The following is a 19,413-nucleotide window of genomic DNA, read 5'->3' on the forward strand; positions in this document are numbered from 1 at the left end:
TTATATTTTAAAATTGTGGCATGTTGTTTAAAAATTGACCTCGGCTGTGTTTTTGTTTAAAATTTTTTTTCCAAATTGTAGCGGTGTTTAATTCATATCCAGAAAAACATATATTCCAATATAATATACTCAGCATAAACACTTTAAATAGATTCTATATTTTTGGTCCATCCATGACATATTACTAAAGTAGCCTATTTACTGTTGTTGATGTGGGTCACTTGCTGTTAGCCAATTCACTTTCTCGTACCAGGAGAGCTGAAAGGAACGAGTATTATTCCCTACCTTTTTCACCAAGTCAATTTGAGGCATTGGTCTACCCTGCTCTTTAATTTTAATTTTTTCCTCGAAAGGAAGATTGGCAAATGGCTTCGCCAAAATTAAATCAACAATGCTTGGCATCTGTGCGCAGCTTTCTTGCTAGCTGACTAGCCCCCTCAAGTTCAAGTTCAGTCACTCAAATAAACGAAATTTCTGGAACTAAGATAGCAAACTTGACAACACTATATTTACACTTTATTTACAATGAAAATATATACAAACTAAAAAAGCTGGTAGAAACCATATGTAATGAATGAAATCGAAATGTAAGCCGATCTCTTACAATACACCACAGCACTTGCGAATCCGCATGGGACTGAACTGATGTTGCCAGATACTGCTGACGTTATCCAGCCCAAAATATGTTCAAAACCCGCCAAAATGCACTTAAAACCTCCCTATTGGGGAGTAAACCTACCAATCTGGCAACACTGTACCGCTGCCTGTCTATAGTTGAAACGAGCTGTCAATCAAAGAAAATATCCGGCCACTTTCACCAATCACCAGTCTCCTCGCGGAAACTGCCATGTCCCTCCCATGTGAGGCTAGGAGTCCGTGGGCGGGTGTTTTCGCAGTATTTGTCCAATAACCGTCTTGCATTTTGAGATTGAAAAGCGCATCGCTCCCAAATGCCGTTGAAGTCCATTGAGGCTGGGAGTCCGTGAGACTCCGTGGGCGGGCGTTTTTGCAGTATTTGTCCAATAATTGTCTTGCATTTTGAAACTGACAAGCACATAGCTCCCAATCCACTGAGGCTGGGCTGCATCGCGCTGTCACGAGGGGGAAAAACTCACGCATACATTAGGTGAACTGGGGAAAGTTATAACGGAATGATTTCGCACTGTAGTGGGTTGAGCACATATATTTCTATGATTCTGGATCTGAAATAGCAATGTTATAAGGTCGGCTATAACATAAGCCTAGCACAATTCATCCTACACGATGTTCGTCATTTTTAGAGGAGGCTGAGCCTCCCTCGTTGTCTTAGAGCAATCGCCCGTGTCACAGTTACATTTATATTTATAAACAACATGAGACACTAATGTACATGCTAATAAAACTGCTTAAAGATTGGTGTCTGTGCCAAATTTGCATAACTGATGTAAATACAATTATAGAGAAGCAATGGGGAAACATGTCCATTTGAACACTAGGTCCATTCATTTAAATTGTTAATATTACTTTTTATTCTTGAATCTCAAATTAAAATGCACTAACCTCACTTCAGACAGTTGCCATAGCCATGTTTCTGGGAAGAATTTACGATCTGTCTCAACAGCTCCTCCAGGTGCTGCATAACCATGCCCTAGTTGTGGTACTACACATGAGCAGAAACACAGAGTATGCTTTATACAGTTTGTAACCTTAGTACTAAAAGGTGCTATCTGGGTGAAGAGCTTTTTTAGATATGAGGCACCCAATTTTGATATTCCAGCTAGCAAAACTATGAAGTATTGAAATTCACATTTACAGTTTAAAAAGGCTTACCTTTTAGACTTACTTCAAATTTACATTATGAAAATTCAGAGAAAATTAGAAAGTAATTTTTTGAATACAGACAGAGCTTAATTATTCTGCAATATCAAATATTGTTTAGTGGGGCAGCAGGGACGTGGTTGAGCACTGGTTTGGGCATGGATGGCAAGGCTGGGGAAGGTGAGTGCCAAAGTGGACGCACCTGTGTCTAATGTTGTGTGCTTTGCAGTGATTGGCATGGGCTGATAAGGAGAGGGCGAGCTGAGAGGAGGAGGTCTTCCGAGTATTGTGTGTGTAGGTACATATGTGACTACTGAAGCTGAAATAGCTCAGTAGGGGGAACTGCTATACTAGTACCAAAACCAGGATGCCGAAGCGAACCACTGTCCATGGAGTCCTCGCCTTTGAAAGAGCTCGTCCATGCCTTTGCCACTGCCCAACAGAACCAGCACCAGGCACTGGTCGCTATGCACGGTGAGCAGGAGTGGTGCTTTGAGGCCCTGCTACAGGCCTAGCAGGAGGACCACCAGGCATTTCTGCACCTCATCACACCTGCAGATGCCCCAGCTACACAGTCCACGGACTTCCCCCATGCCATCCTGACGAAAATGGGCCGCATGATGAACCCAAGGCCTTCATAACACTCTTTGAGTGAGCCGCGGAGGTGGCCGGATGAGCATTGAGTGACTCATTTACTACCACTTCTCACCAGGGAAGTACAGCTCATAGCCAAGCCATTACCTGCTGACAACAGGCTGGAGTATGCAGATCTCAAACATGGCATCATACAGCGAGTTGGCCATACTCCTGAGCAACACTGTCACAGCTTCCGTGCACTGACCCGAGAGGAAGTCAGCTGGCTGTTCATGTACGGCCAGTGGTTCAAGGATGCCTGACGGCGGTGGCTGGGGACAGAAGATCGTAACATCGAGGGGGTCATCAATGCGGTCACAACGGTTCATCACTTGACTGCTGAGAGTGACAGTGGAGTGGTTCCAGTGCCACTGCCCAGCATTGCTGGATCATGCAGTTGAGCTGGCTAAGGACTATGTGACAGCAGTTCTTGTGGCAGGCAGCCATCCTGCCCCTCTCTCTCTTATTCTGCCCCTCCCTCCCATCCCCTCTCTGTACCATGGTAGTGGGGGCCGACTCCCCTGCAGACGACTTCCCTGCAGACAACTCCCCAAGCCCGTGGTTTCCTTATCCCCCTCATCCCCTTATGTTTCTGTGTCTTTCCCCCAGGTGAGCAATCCACATCCCAGCAGTGCAGAGGTGAGGTCTGGGCTGGTGTGCTGGTGTTGCAGGGAGCCTGGGCACTTCCAGGACCAGTGCCATGCAATGGAGGTGGGGGCAGTGGTCCAGATCCATGACATGCCAGAGACCTCCCCATGGAGGTAAAAATGAAATCTGCTGCACAATCCACCCCGGTCCCCTGTGGAGATCACCCTTCACTGGCCCAAGTCACAGAGGTTGCCAGATTTCAAATGAAGTTTTCTGACATGTTCTCACCTCTTCCTGGTCACACTCATCTAATAGAACACCACATCAAGAGGCCCCCAGTGTGGTGGCACGTTAGTCGCCCATAACACTTACCTGAACACAAGAAAACTGTAGTTTGGGACAAACTCAAGGCCATGCTTGGCATGGGAATATTTGAGGAGTCACACAGCGACTGGAGCAGCCCAGTAGTTTTGGTTCCCAAAACTGATGGGTCAGTCCGGTTCTGTGTGGACTATCAAAAGGTCAATGCAGTGTCTAAATTTGATGTCTTGCATTGATGAACTGCACGATAGGTTAAGCGTGGCTTGTTTTTATTTGACACTGGATTTGACAAAGGGATACTGGCAAATCCCCTTGACTCCCCTATCTTGAAAGAAAACAGCCTTTTCCACCCCATTCAGTTTACACCAGTTCTTCATCCTTCCGTACAGGTTATTCAGGGTTCCTGCAACGTTCCATCAGCTCATGGACAAAATCCTCCACCCACATGCTGCCTATGCCATGGCCTACCTAGACAACATTATCATATATAGCAATGATTGGCTGCAGCACATGGAGTGCTTCAGGGCTGTTCTAGATCCAGTCCAGTGGATGGAGCTATGCCAACAGGCTTTTACCTAGGTAAAAGCTGTACTGTGTGGGTGGGCCACTGTGACACTCCCCGACTTCTCTCTCCAATTTGTTTTGCAGACTGACATGTTGGACACAGGATTGGAGGCCGTTTTGTCCCAGGTGGTGGAGGGGGAGAAGCGCCTGATGCTGTACATAAATCACAAGCTCTTGATGCAAGAGACTAAGTATAGCACCATCGAAAAGGAATGCCTGGTCATCAAGTGGGTGGTCCTCACCCTCTGGTACTACCTACTGGGATGCCCGTTCACCCTCTGTTCAGATCACGCACCGCTCCAGTGGCTCCAGGATGCCAATGCATGGATCACCCCTTGCTATCTAGCTCTTCAGCCCTTTAAGTTTGAGGTGGTCCACAGGCCAGGGGAAAAGATGGCAGTGGCGGACTACTTTTCCTGTTGGGGGGGGGGTCTGCTGCAGACCAGATGGCTCCCCAGCCTGAGCCAGGCAGTGGGGGTATGTGGCGGGGGGTGTCGAGTGCTGGTTTGTGAATGGAGGGTGGGGCTGGTGAAGGTGAGTGCCAAAGTAGACGTACCTGTGTCTAATTAATGTTGTGTGTTTCACAGTGATTGGAGTGGGCTGATAAGGAGAGGGAAAGCTGAGAGGAGGAGTTCTCCCCACCGGAGTGTCATGTGTGTATGTGTGTGTGCAGGTGCATATGTCACTATTGAAGCTGAAATAGCTCAGTAGGGGGAACTGCTACATTTAGTTTTAATAAGGTTCAATGTGGCTAATCCTTATTTATTTTTAAGCAATGTCTTTATAAAAAATTTAAGAACTTTTGTAATGTTTAAATGTGATTACAAAACATTTAATAAGATTAAAATACATTATACCATACATGCTTCTGTGAAATCATATAAACACACCTCACATATCTACCAGCTGAGCTTTAGTCTTAGTTACATTGGGAAATTCAGTTTATAGAGCACATTGCATGTAGCTAGCTAATGTTAGTAATATTCAATATTGCAATCTGATGCTAGCCACAATATTTGCTTTCCACACTGCTGAAAATTTTCTAATGTGCCAGCATGTGTATACATTATAAAAGAAGTGAATAGAGTAAACATGTACATCTACAGTAAAGTTACTTTCTCCTCTGGGTCACAACACTGAGACTTCAAGTCTGTTCTTCTCTGTCAGGGTGTACATCAAATGTGAATATTGATTAGTCAAGGTTACCTTTCTTGTGTTCATCACATGTTCATCCTGGATAGTAATTTAGAATTTGATTTTTATTGGTATTACACCAATAAAAGTGTAACACCACAAGAGAATGAAGTACAGTATACCCCAGAGATGAAGTTCATGTGTCTCTAATATTTGAACAAAATGCTAGATAGAACCTTATAATACTGATGCCATGAGTAACTATTTAATTTATAGGAACAGCAAAAGAACTATATACATTACAGTTATATTGCATTGATAAGAGCAGTGTTTATAATATTATATGGACATGAGTGTTTTACTGGTAAATGTACCACTCGCATTTTTCATACGAGCTACAGCTGGGACATGGAGAACCAAAACCGTGACATAAATCTCTATGTGTCGCTCGTGAGGAAATCGATGAATTGTTTTGATAAATTTGGGTACTTTGTTTGTGAATATGTGTCTCTATAACAAAAAGATCACATGTTGGCTTGAAGATATAAAGTTTATTTTTTCATGTTAAAAAATCCATTTTTTATATGAAATACATCATGGATCTGAGTGAAATATTTTCTGCTGATGACATCACTCCCAGTGTTTCCCCACTGGCTAGATGTATGTTGTCAAAATGGTGAACCGGTTCAAAATGAAAATTCTTTTGATTAACTTGCGTATTGTTTTGTGGATATGTCCATATAATATAAAGGACATGACATTGTGGCGCGAAGATATGAAGTTTATCTTCTTGTGTTGAAAAATACATCACTTGTTTGTGTCGCTCACTTGTGATATAGCCATTCACCACTCAAAGATAAACTTCATATCTTCGTGCAACCGTGTAATATCCTCTATGTACTATAGCATGTTTTATTGTAATGTGTAAAGTAAAATGTACTGTACCTACTTTAACTGTATGAATGAGAATTTGCACTTTGTAGTGAACAGTAACTTATGTATAAGATGAAAAATATGAGTCTGGATGTACCATAAAGCCCATGTATGTCTTCTTGAATATATATTTGATTATATCGCATGCCTTCGTACACCAAGCAGTGAGGTTCTCTAATAGCCAAATTTGTTGCCATCTTCAGCCCCACCCCCTGTTAGGTGATAAGGATTCATAATTAGTGTAGAAAATATTGCAAATTATTTACTGAATCAGATAGTTTCAATTTAAATAAGTAAAACACACACACACACACACACACACACACACACACACACACACACACACAAACAATGGATCTGTCAGGCAGCAAAGATAGTGACAGTTGCAGGTTCAGTGTTTTATCAAATTGTAAGGCAAACTCAGAGTCAGGATACTGGGCAAAAGACAAAGACATAATCCAAATGACCATAACAGAAATTGTAACCAGAAAACACTATGGCATGAAAAAGCCTTGGTATCGGCAGGTAAGAAACACTGAGTGTATACTTCGCACTGTGGTGGTTGAATGAGTGTTCTTTTACAGTACTGGCATGATTATGTATATGCAATAAGGTGTGTGTAATAAGTAGGATGGTGAACGTGAATGTGATAGAGTTCATGATGGCTGTTGGATGTGGTAGTCTTTGGGGGCCATGTTTGTAGGCCACTCTGTGTAAAGGAATGTGGATTCCGGCATTGACGTGACAGGATGAATAAATCCATGGTGATATAGGATGCATTTCTGTCTCCTATGCAATAGAATAGGAGACAGAAATGTCTCTCCCCAGGACATATGAGCTGCAACCCTTTCATACCCATGAGTTTATAAAAAATGATTAATAGTTTCCCCAGATCACCCAGTTACAGTACTGTGCAAAAGTCTTAGGCACATCTAAAGAAATGCTGTAGACAAAACATGGCTTAAAAAATAATGAAATTAAATGCTTCAACATCTCATCTCATTATCTCTAGCCGCTTTATCCTGTTCTACAGGGTTGCAGGCAAGCTGGAGCCTATCCCAGCTGACTACGGGCAAAAGGTGGGGTACACCCTGGACAAGTTGCCAGGTCATCACAAGGCTGACACATAGACACAGACAACCATTCACACCTACGGTCAATTTAGAGTCACCAATTAACCTAACCTGCATGTCTTTGGACTGTGGGGGAAACCGACGTGGACAACATGCAAACTCCGCACAGAAAGGCCCTCGCCGGCCATGGGGCTCGAACCTGGACCTTCTTGCTGTGAGGCAACAGTGCTAACCACTACACCACCGTGCCACCCTAATATAGAAGTCATAAAATAGAAATTTATAACAACGTTTGTATGGAAAAAAAAATAGCCTACCTAAGAGACTTTTGCACAGTACTGTATGCGTGTGTATATCTCATTTTTAGGGCAGGTTAGGCTACATACTGTACAACAGAATATACAGTGGCTTGCAAAAGTATTCATCCCCCTTGGTGTTTGTCCTTTTTTGTCGCATTACAAGTTGGAATTAAAATTTATTTTTGGAGGGTTAGCACCATTTGATTTATGCAACGTGCCTACAACTTTAAAGGTACACATTGTTTTTTTTTATTGTGACACAAACAATAATTAAGATGAAAAAACAGAAATCTGGAGTGTGCATAGGTATTCACCCTTTTTTGTATGAAACTCCTAAATAAGAGCTGGTCCAACCAATTCACTTCATAAGTCACATAATTAGTTGATTAAGATCCACCTGTCTGCAATCAAAATGACACATGATCTGTCACATGATGTTTGTATAAATCAACCTGTTCTGGAAGGACCCTGACTCTGCAACACTACTAAGCAAGCAACATGAGAACCAAGGACCATTCCAAACTGGTCAGAGACAAAGTTGTGGAGAAGTATAGATCAGGGTTGGTTATAAAAAATATCCCAAACTTTGAATATCCTACAGAGCACCATCAAATCCATTATAGGAAAATGGAAAGAATATGGCACCACTACAAACCTGACAAGAGAAGGCCGCCCACCAAAACTCACAGACCAGGCAAGGAGGGCATTAATCAGAGATGCAACAAAGACACCAACAATAACACTGAAGGAGCTGCAAAGATCCACAGTGGTGATGGGAGTATCTGTCCATAGGACCACTTTAAGCTGTACACTCCACAGAGCAGGGTTTTATGGAAGAGTGGCCAGAAAAAAGACATTGCTGAAGAAAACACATTTGGAGTTTGCCCAACAGCATGTGGCAGACTCCCCAAACACATGGAAAAAGATTCTCTGGTCAAATGAGACAACATTTAACTCTTTGGCCATCATGGGAAATACCATGTGTGGTGGAAACCCAACACCCTGAGAACACCATCCCTAAAATGAAGCATGGTGGTGGCAGCATCATGCTGTGGGGATGTTTTTCATCTGCAGGGACAGGAAAGCTGGTCAGGACTGAAGGAAAGATGGATGGCACTAAATACAGGGCAATTCTGGAGGAAAATCTGTTTGAGTCAGACAGAGGTTTCAGACTAGGATGAAGGTTTATGTTCCAGCAGGACAATGACCCTAAACATACTGCTAAAGTGACACTGGAGTGGTTTAAAGGGAAACATTTAAATGTCTTGGAATGGCCTCGTCAAAGCCCAGACCTCAATCCAATTGAGAATCTGTGGCACAACTTGAAGATTGCTGTACACCAACACAACCCATCTAACTTGAAGGAGTTGGAGTAGTTTTGCCTTGAGGAATGGGCAAAAATCCCAGTGGCTGGATGTGCTAAGCTAATAGAGACATACCCCAAGAGACTTGCAGCTGTAATTGTACCAAAAGGTGGCTCTACAAAGTATTGACTTTGAGGTGGATGAATACCTATGCACACTCCAGATTTCTGTTTTTTCATCTTAATTATTGTTTGTGTCACAATACAAAAACATTGTGCACCTTTAAAGTGGTAGGCATGTTGTGTAAGTCAAATGGTGCTAATCCCCCCAAAATCCATTTTAATACCAGCTTGTAATGCAACAAAACAGGACAAACACTAAGGGGGATGAATACTTTTGCAAGGCACTGTAAACCCAGATTCTGCAAATTTCCTAAATCTCTATATTGATATTAATTTTTTAATTGTAGATTTGTTGTCTACTCTAAGAACATTCATCTACATATTTACACAACCAGTTATGCTATATGCGACAATCAGTCATTTACCTTTAATGTTTTGTAAGTATGGCCAATCCTTGCATCCCGTTGAAGTCTAACATGCATGCACTCTTGCTCATCTTCAACCCCATAGGGATACACTAGTACAGATGTCACTGGCAACAAATTAAATATCTGTGGGAAATATAGTTAACTTTATTATGGGATCATATACAGTACAAAAAGTACTTTGTGACTTTTGCATGCCTAATAACTAACATAAAATATATTTAGATTTTTTTTAATGCAATGAATAGCAATAAAACACGTTATTATTGTGTGACTACATTGCAAGAATACTTTACTGCTTAATCTAAAGAAAACCTATCTGACCAAAAGTATGTGGACACCTGACTATCACACCCATATGTGGTTTCCCGACACAGCTGCTACAAAAAGTTTGAAGCACACAATTGTCTAGAATGTCTGTGTGTGTTGTAGCATTAAAGAAATTACCTCTGCTACAACTAACAGGCCAAAACCTGTTTCAACCTCTGTGTACAAAGTGATGTCCATGAAGACATACAGTAGTATCCTAAGATTAGGATGGAAAAAGTCAAGTGACCTTGCACAGAGGCACAAAGCCATTACCTTAACCTCACTAAGCACTGCATTTATAATGAGATGTTCAACAAGCACATACAGGTGTGATTGGGTGTGATATGTTACACCCAATCACACCTTGAACACCTTAATTACATCTTGTTGAATGTCCCATTGTACAACTGCTAATCAGAAATAGTTGGGACGGTATGTTGAAATTGAAATAAAAAGTGAAAACAATGATTTTTAAATAATTTTAGACCTGGATAGCATTCAAAACAGCACAGCATCACATTATTTGATGGTTTACCTCATGAATTTAATTTTATTTATTTATTTTTCAAAAATACATTTTGATTGTTGCAGCATATTTAAAAAAAAAAACCTTTGGATGGTCAAGCATTTCCCACTTTGTAATGTGGCTATTCCTTCTCACAACACTTCACAGATGTTTAGGGACTGAAGACACCAAATGATGAAGCGTTTCGGGTGTTATTTTGTCCCATTATTCTTGTAAACAGGTCTTAAGATATGCAGCAACACGGGATCGTCACTGTCATATTTTTAGTTTCAAAATTTCCCACACATTATTGGGAACAGAGGGGACAGGCACCCTCTTCTTCTGCAGCTATGTCTGTGTAATGTGTGCAGAATGTGGTTTTGCAGTGTCTTGCTGAAACACCCTTGGAAAACATGTGGTTTTGAAGGCAGCATATTTTGCTCCAAAACCTCAGTGTACTTTTCTGCATTAATGCAGCCATCACAAAAATGTAAGCTACCTTTCCCAAGAGCACTGACACAACTCCATACCATGACAGACTCTGGCTTTTGGACTTGTTGCTGGTAACCATTTGGATGGTCTTTTTCATCTTTGGTCCGGAGCACATAATGTCCATTTCTTACAAACAAGACCTGGAACACTGATTTGTCTGACCACATTACACATTTCCACTGTGCCATGGTCCATCCCAGATGCCTCTGAGCCCAGAGAAATCGAAGGCGCTTCTGGACACAGTTAACTTAAGGCTTCCTTTTTGCACAGTAAAGTTTTATCATGGGTGTTCAGCTTCAGCTTTCACCATTGCCCTTTACACCCTGAAATTCCTTAAATTGTTGAATAATATTATGCACCAGAGAGGGTGAAATGTCCAAATCAATTTGTATCTTTCTCTGAGGAACATTGTTTTCAACTTTTCAATAATTTTCTCATGCATTTATTGACAAACTGGAGATCCTCAGCCCATCTTTGCTCCTCAAAGACTTGGCCTTTCCTGGATACTGATTTTGTGCCAAATCATGATGACAATCACCTGTTGACATCACCTGTTTTCAAATCACATCATTATTTAATTGTTTTACCTCATTACAAGCTCTAAATTGCCTCCGTTCCAACTTTTTTTGGAATGTTTTGCAGGTGTGAAATGGATGTATGAACAAATGAAATGAAGTTGACCAGACAAAACATTAAGTATCTTGGGTTCATCCTGTCTGCTATGAACTACTTTAGAAATCACTGCTTTCTTTTTTTAATTTGTATTTTCCGTGCAATGCATTTTATTTGCATACCATCCTAATTTTTTCTTATTTGGGGTTGTATATTTGTGTGTGTGTGTGTGTGTGTGTGTATGGCACTATTTGTAGGTCCCTATTTAAATGTAAGCAAATGCAAACAAATTTGTGATATTGGCCAGGTTAGCTGATTTCTATTAAAGGTCCTTGAGTCTTACCCATTCAATTAAAACACTTGTTCAGATTGCATTCCCATGGTTTTCATCTACCATGAATCAACAGATGTGACACAAACTTGTGTGATTCAAGCTAGTTTGAATGTAAAATATCATGAAAACAAAAGACAGACATACCAAATATATAGATATTTTCAAATTCATCTAAATATTCTTAAAATTTTACTGTTCACTTACACCATTCCTGATGATAAGCATTTTCTTTATTGGTCTCAGATTTTTGGACCTACAGTACATGTGTACTGTATCATGATCCTAACTGTAGACTTAAGAATTTCTTTCATGTCTGTGAAATTTTGGGAATTTATATGCTGCTGGTTTTTGGTATTTTCCGCTGCCCTTTATTTTTAATATATTTGGAATAAAACTAAAATTAAGGTAAGAATGAAAGTTTAAATGAAAGAAAGTTTTATTCAGCAAACAAGGCCATATCAATCTGTGTAGTAACAAAAAACAAATGTGAGAAAAGTTACAGTTAACCTCTAAATTATTGGCACATTTCAAGTGAAGGGGTTATCAATGGTTAATTTTTAACTATTAAATCTTGGGTATTATAAAGTAAATGTATTTTTGGGGGGTGGTTTCATTGTGCCTGATTAATGATTAGCTTATGATTGTTTGCAGAAACCTGTCTGGTTTTTGACCCTTGCTTGCTGCCTGCACTGATGTCAGTTCCTGGATTTGATCTTACACTGCCAAAAGTCAAAAAGACCACCAACATCAAACAGTAGCAATGTAATCTGTTCTCGTCAACAGAAACAAGCATGCTAGTTTCAACAGCAGTTACTCTTGAGGCTGGTTGAAAAAAGACAAATATAATTTACCAAGGCAGTGTTAAAATATAAAATGTCATCCAATATCAATTATTGCAATTAATTTCACTGTTTCAGGACTCTTGGATGTCACTAGTACTCTTCATTACTCTTACCAGAAAGTAGGTTTAAAAAAAAAGGGGGGATACTTGTATAAGCAGAAGATCCTGTAAATCTTAACTTCACCTTGTCGGTGTTTAGACGGGTTTCTGTCTTCAAGATGAACACACTCTGATCCACAACGCTGAGGCCACACAGTGAACCAGGATGAGCTGTAAGCTGGAGTGTGTTCTTCTCACCAGGAACGGTTTTAGAGGGAGAGAACTGTAGCGAAACCTGGAGTCCATGATGAAAACAAGTTGAGGCAAGTTAAGCAATTTTCATGGCTAACCACAAACTAATTGATTGTACATAATAAGTTAACAGTGAATATGCTAATACTACTGTACATAATAAGTTAACAGTGAATATGCTAATACTACCTTATTTCTGAAGCATTTTTCCACATCAAAATTCTTGTTAGCAGCAATCACATTCTCACTGGGCAGGACAGAGTATGCCAGAACCTGCACTATAGGAGCCAACTCAGCAACAACAGACAGTTTGAATGAGATTTTTCCTTTTCTGACATCTGCAGAGTCTCTCACTTCAACTTTTTCATGCCCATGATGGACTATGGCTCCTTTAGATAAGACCTGAACCAGAGAGTCACAATATATGATGATCACTATGCAGTAATTACATTTAGAGCTGCTGGAATGTAGGAAATACAGGTGGCTTGCATTTACTGTCTCAAGTCAGATACAATTTTATTGCATATACTTACAATGTAGATAATATCAATGCTGTAATTTTCAGTAGTTTCCCCAACAATAATGTAGTTAACAGTTATAGGAATTTCAGCACCACATTTAAATGGTCTCTCTGAGCTCTCTATTGACAGTTCACTGAATACTGGACTGTAAGGTGTGGCAGGTTGGAGCAACTGTATAAGTGCAACAGCATTTGAGAAGAATGGGGTTTTGTATGCAGGGTATTTGACCACTGGAAAGACGCTTGCCTAAATAACAGTGAAAAAGGACATTTAGCTTTAATATGTTTTAAAGATGTTTTGAAATGATTTTAAATATTTGTAAGTGCTCACTTGCAGTATTATCTCTGTTGTAGGAGGTTCTGGTGAAGTGACTGAGAAGTTTGCCAATCCATTACTGTCTGTAGTGAGATTAAGTAGTAACTTTAGAGACCACCATTTGCCTTCTGAAAGATACACCTTCTTGTTAGGAATTGGTGTTCCACTGAAGGTTGTAACGTTAATCTGTTGATCAGGGGGAAAAAGAATTGCTGTCAAAAAGTGAACCTTTGACACTTGTCACAAACATTGTCAAAAAAAGCAATATAAGTGGATCAGTAAAAGTTGGAAAGCAAGAAAAAAATCTTACTCTTCCTTCTATAATTCCCCCTCTTTCAAAGTTTTTTGGTAAATCCACAAGTTCCACTTTGCCAATTTGGTAAGTGAGTGCTATGATTACAGATTTTACCATGGAAAATTCTAAACAAGAAAAGTATACAATATATGGACAAATTATTATTGAATATTAATCAATTTTCAGAGCATTTGCAAGTATTATAACTTATCTTTAAGTAGACAGTGATTTGTCTCCCTTAACTTCAATCTGTTAGTGACTCACCTGTTCCTTCCTCTGTCAGTGTAACAGTAGCATTAAGACTCTTCTCAAGATTATCTTCAAATTCAGTATTCAGGAAAGTTGATACATTCAGAATAAGGAAAGCACAACCAGCCTGATTAATCTATTTAGAAAACACAAAAACAAATACAAGGTGAGAACTATATTAGTGGAGAGAGAAAAACATGATACCCTGTCATATATTATTACGTACCTCCACTGTTTCAACCAGGCATGGTGAAATCATTGGGGCATCCTCACGATGATAACTCTGCCTAAATTTACGACACACTTGGACCAGTGCTGCACCAGGTACTGGCTGTCCATAAGTGTACCTTAAAAATGCACAAGCATTGACCTTTGCTTTGGACAGGTTTTTTTTTTTTTGGGGGGGGGGCTACATTGGTGTTTTCTGGATATAAAAATGGCTGTCAGTGCTATGTTGTTCTTAAATCGCATTGTGCTTAAATAAGCCAAATGTTTCAAATGAAAAGAAAATGCCAAAACTATTTAGCTCTTTTCCTACTTTAGTAGTTTCCTAATTAATCTTTCACTCACTTTCCACAAATCTTCAGCTTCAGTTCCTCCTCACCGATGCTGTGTTCTTCTGGTGCTTTTACTGTAACCTCAAACTTGGGTAAAACTAAAAGTCACATGCATTTTTTTATGACAGTAATGTATGTCAGTTACTTCTCTGTCAACATAAACACTGTACTTGTAGTGCAACTTACCATACTTTTGCACCTTAAAGTAGTGTGAGACCAACCTATTGTCAATTTTAGCAATTAATGAATAATGGCCTTGTGGAGCCTCAGCATTTAGCTCATGAGAAAGCTGCAGTATCAGGCCTGTTGAAGACACATTAGTCCACTGACCAATCCTGTTGCGATGATTATCCTGTTTATTTCAGAAAAAAATTTGAAGAGATACTAAACAATGTGTACAAACAAAAACAAGTGTCATAAAATAAAATTTAATTATATATAGCTTTTTTTTACATACCTCAAGAATTACTGTGTTGTACTGCAAAAGAGAATAGAATAGTGCATAGTTCTGATTAAACTACCAAAACACCACAGATTTCATCAAGCATTGATGATTTAGTATAATATCAATATGTCAAAATATTACAGACATGTTTGATATTTGGTTGTGCTTAAAAAATGGCAAGAGCTTTCTTGTATAATTAAATATAAACATGTATGGCAGAATATACTGTAACTTAAACTTGCTTTTCTGCACTGACTTAATACATGTAGATGCTAGTAAATATTACAGTTAAAAGTGTCTGCTTACCTTTTGTTCAAGGGGAATAAAATTAGAATTCATAGTGACAACTCTGAAATTTACTGTTGAAAAACAATGGTAGAGAAATGTATTTTGAGCTGCACTATCAGTAAAAAAAAACCAAAAATAAACAAAAACAAAACCTTAATCAAAAAAATAATTCAGTTGGCTATTAAGTATTGCAGGAATCAATCACCTGTTTGTCCTGGATTGTAGATTGGTTTATCAGTCTGAATAAATACCAATGTGTTGTAGGATTTAAACTTCACTTTGCTTTTGTCTGTTATCTTAAAGCTTTCACCTTTGACTTCTACTTTGATCTCCTGCACTGAGTCACCCTCAACCTGTGGAGCCTGTACAGTTGTATTTCATGTTAAACCACAACAAACAGCATTTCCCTAATAATGATGATTAAAAATAATATTTAAGATTGTTGACCTCAAAATGAGAGCAGTAGTGAATCTCCTTTTCCACTGTCTCTTGTAAAAGAGTTCTGCTTTGGCTGTTGTGAACTAGATAAATGTTCAATTGCAGAGTCTCATTAGGCTTTAGAAGACTCACACAGAACTTAGCATCAGAGCCAGACTCAATTACTGCAGGAAATGTCACCATGAAATATCTAAAGACAAAAATTATATTTTGAAAAAGGAATCAATTATAGTATATGTAAAATAAGCTAAGTTAGACAGTGCTGAAAATAACACTCTAAGCTTCTACATGCTATTATGAAAAATATCCTGCAGAACTTAAACAAGGCTTGAAAATAGCTAGCTTGATAATGAGATAGATGTACTTCACTGATCCCTGATGAGGTAATTTGGGATGGGAGGTGGGGGGTAGAGAACTATTCAATAACATCATTAATGGGGTAGTGATTTTGCACTAGTATATTGCATTCCATCCATCCATCCATCCATCCATCCATCCATCTTCTACTGCTTATCCGGATCCAGGTCGTGGGGGTAGCAGCTGAAGCAGAGCAGCCCAGACTTCCCTCTCCCCGGCCACCTCCACCAGCTCTTCCGGGGGAATACCGAGGCATTCCCAGGCCAGCCGAGAGATGTAATCTCTTCAGCGTGTCCTGGGTCTGCCCTGGGGTCTCCTCCCGGTGGGGCATGCCCAGAAAACCTCCCTTGGGAGGCATCCAGGGGGCATCCTAACAAGGTGCCTGAACCACCTCAACTGACTCCTTTCGATGTGGAGGAGCAGCGGTTCTACTCTGAGTCTCTCCTGAATGACCAAGCTTCTCACCCCGTCTCTAAGGGAGAGCCCAGCCACCCTGTGGAGAAAACTCAGTTCTACCATTTGTATCCGCAATCTCATTCTTTCGGTCACTACCCATAGCTTGTGACCATAGGTGAGAGTGGAAATGTAGATGGACCAGTAAATTGAGAGCTTTGCCTTTTGGCTCAGCTCTCTCTTTACCACAACAAACCAGTTTAGCATCTGTATCACTGCTGATACTGCCCCGATCCATCTATCCAACTCCCACTCCCCCTTACCCTCACTCGTGAACAAAACCCTGAGATACTTAAACTCCTCCACTTTAGGTAGCAACTCCCCCCTGACCCAGAGTAGGCACTCCACCCATTTCTGGCTCAGCACCATGGCCACAGACTTGGGGTGCTGATCCTCATCTCAGCCGCTTTGCACTCGGCAGCAAACCATCCCAGCACATGCTGTAAGTCATAGATTGATGAAGCCAACAGGACCACATGATCTGCAAAAAGCAGAGATGTGATCCTGCTGCCACCAAGCTGGACACCCTCTGCCCCTTGGCTGCACCTAGAAATTCTGTCCATAAAAGTTATGAACAGAACTGGTGACAAAAGGCAGCCCTGGTGGAGTCCCACATGCACCGGGAATGAGTCCAACTTATTGCCAGTAATGTGAACCAAACTCCTGCTCCAGTCATACAGGGTCCGAATGGCCTGCAGTAGTGGGCCCTGAATCCCATACTTCCAAAGCACCCCCCCACAGGGCACCATGAGGGACATGGTCGTAAGCCTTCTCCAGGTCCACAAAACACATGTAGACCAGTTGGGCAAATTCCCATGCACCCTCCAGTACCCTTGCAAGGGTAAAGAGCTGGTCCAGTGTTCCATGACCAGGATGAAAACTGCATTGTTTCTCCTGAATCCGAGGTTCGATGAGGTTCGGCCTCACCAAACTCCTCCCACACCCAAGTTTTTGCTTCAGTGACTGCCAGAGCCACATTCCGCTTGGCCCGTTGGTATCTGTCAGCTGCTTTTGGAGACCCACAGGCTAACCAAGCCCGATAGGACTCCTTCAGCCTGACGGCTCCCCTCACTGCAGGTGTCCACCACTGGGTTCAGGGATTACCGCCAAGACAGGCACCAACAACCTTGCAGCCGCAACTCTGCATGGCCGCCTCAGCAATGGAGGTGTGGAATATGGCCCACTCTGACTCAATGTCCCCATCCTCCCCTGGTATGCAGTTGAAGCTCTGCTGGATGTGGCAGTTGAAGATCCAATGTACAGGAGCCTCCACCAGATGTTCCCAGCATACCCTCACAACACGTTTGGGCCTCCTCCCCCACCATCTGATCCAGTTCACCTCCAGGTAGTGATCAGTTGACAGCTCTGCTCCTCTCTTCATCCGAGTGTCCAAGACATACGGTCGTAGATCAGATGAAATGACTACAAAGTCAATCATCAATCTATGGCCTAGGGTGTCCTCGTGCCATGTGCACTTATGGACACCTTTATGCTCAAACATGGTGTTCGTTATGGCCAAACTGTGCATGACACAGAAGTCCAACAACTGAACACCGCTCAGGTTCAGATCGGGAGGCCGTTCCTCCCAATCATACCCCTCCAGGTCTCACTGTCATTGCCCACATGAGTGTTAAAGTCCCCCAGTAAAACAATGGAGTCCCCTCATGGTGCACTGTCTAGCACCCCACTCAAGGACTCCAAGAAGGCTGGGTACTCTGAACTACCATTTGGTGCATAGGTGCAAATGACAGTCAGAGACCATTCCCCAACCTGAAGGTGCAGGAAACGACCCTCTCATTCACTGGGGAGAACTCCAATGTTAGTGCGCCGATCTGAGGGGCTACCAATAGCCCCACCCCTGCCCAGCGCCACTCACCCTTGGCAACTCCAGCATAGAAGAGAGTCCAACCCCTCTCCAGGAAATTGGTTCCAGAGCCCAAGCTATGCATTGAGGTGAGCCCAACTATATCTAGTTGGTACCGCTCAACCTCACACACAAGTTCAGGCTCCTTTCCCACCAGAGAAGTGACATTCCATGTCCCAAAAGCCAATTTTGTCAGCCAGGGTTCAGTATGCCAGGACCTCCACCTTGGCTGCCACCAGATCCACAGTGCACCAGACCCTTATGGCACCTCCTGCGGGTGGTGGGTCCACAGGAGAGTGGTTCTGTGTTGCTCATTTGAGCTGGGCCCGGCCGGGCCCTACGGACATAAGCCAGGCCACCAGGCTTTCGCCGATGAGCCCCTCCCCCAGGCCTGGCTCCAGGGTAGGGCCCCAGTATCCCTGGTCCAGGCAAGGTTACTCAGATACCTGGTTTTTCTTTCATAAGGGTCATTCTGAACTGCTCTTTGTCTGACCTCTCATCTAGGATCTGTTTGCCTTGGGATACCCTACCAGGGGCAAATGCCCCGACAACATAGCTCCTAGAATCCCTGAGGCACTCAAACCCCTCCACCACATTAAGGTGGCAATTCAAGGAAGGTTGCATTCTATTAATAGGATAATATTAGGCTTCCTTGCTACACATGCTGAATTGCTTCAGCAGCAATACGATGCTTTATGAGGCAGAATTCAAGTGTGTGTGCTGGATGTGTTTTTTATTGGGTTGAATCCAAAAATCATAGTTCGCCCCTATAGCATAGCTCACAGGAAGACAGATTTAACAGAGGATAATTAATCTTCATAATTGGAGCAAACAGAGATGTAGCTAAACAAGGAAACGAGTGATGACAAAATTGGGATCAAATAGAACAAGGCTCAGATTTGATTATAATAAAACTGCAAGGCTTTGTGAGGTCATAAGGTAACACAGAACAGATAAACAGATTGCAGAAACTGCTGGCCTGCTTAGGTAATAAGTGCAATGAACACAGAGATTCTTAAAGAAATTGTTAATAACTGTGAGATATGTATCAGAT

General features: G+C 41.5%; 1 protein-coding gene across 3 annotated transcripts in view; it reads right to left on the reverse strand.

Moving 5' to 3' along the window:
• The window catches only part of LOC132901467 (alpha-2-macroglobulin-like), a 105,705-nt gene that overhangs the window by 33,235 nt on the left and 53,057 nt on the right, over positions 1-19,413 (reverse strand). For 2 of the 3 annotated variants that reach the window (XM_060943877.1, XM_060943879.1), the window contains exons 2-17: positions 15,695-15,875; positions 15,453-15,609; positions 15,266-15,318; positions 14,972-14,992; positions 14,701-14,866; positions 14,528-14,612; positions 14,184-14,304; positions 13,973-14,093; positions 13,724-13,833; positions 13,429-13,599; positions 13,111-13,344; positions 12,767-12,979; positions 12,471-12,620; positions 9,194-9,319; positions 6,068-6,182; positions 1,540-1,639 (exon numbers count right to left, since the gene is read on the reverse strand). In XM_060943877.1, coding sequence (XP_060799860.1) covers positions 1,540-1,639; positions 6,068-6,182; positions 9,194-9,319; positions 12,471-12,620; positions 12,767-12,979; positions 13,111-13,344; positions 13,429-13,599; positions 13,724-13,833; positions 13,973-14,093; positions 14,184-14,304; positions 14,528-14,612; positions 14,701-14,866; positions 14,972-14,992; positions 15,266-15,318; positions 15,453-15,609; positions 15,695-15,868 — 2,117 coding nt within the window. In that variant the 5' untranslated portion in view covers positions 15,869-15,875. The remainder of the gene's footprint in view (positions 1-1,539; positions 1,640-6,067; positions 6,183-9,193; positions 9,320-12,470; positions 12,621-12,766; positions 12,980-13,110; positions 13,345-13,428; positions 13,600-13,723; positions 13,834-13,972; positions 14,094-14,183; positions 14,305-14,527; positions 14,613-14,700; positions 14,867-14,971; positions 14,993-15,265; positions 15,319-15,452; positions 15,610-15,694; positions 15,876-19,413) is intronic. The other variant, XM_060943878.1, reaches the window with a different exon arrangement.

This window comes from Neoarius graeffei, chromosome 17 (genome assembly GCF_027579695.1).
Source record: "Neoarius graeffei isolate fNeoGra1 chromosome 17, fNeoGra1.pri, whole genome shotgun sequence".
NCBI lineage: Eukaryota > Metazoa > Chordata > Actinopteri > Siluriformes > Ariidae > Neoarius > Neoarius graeffei.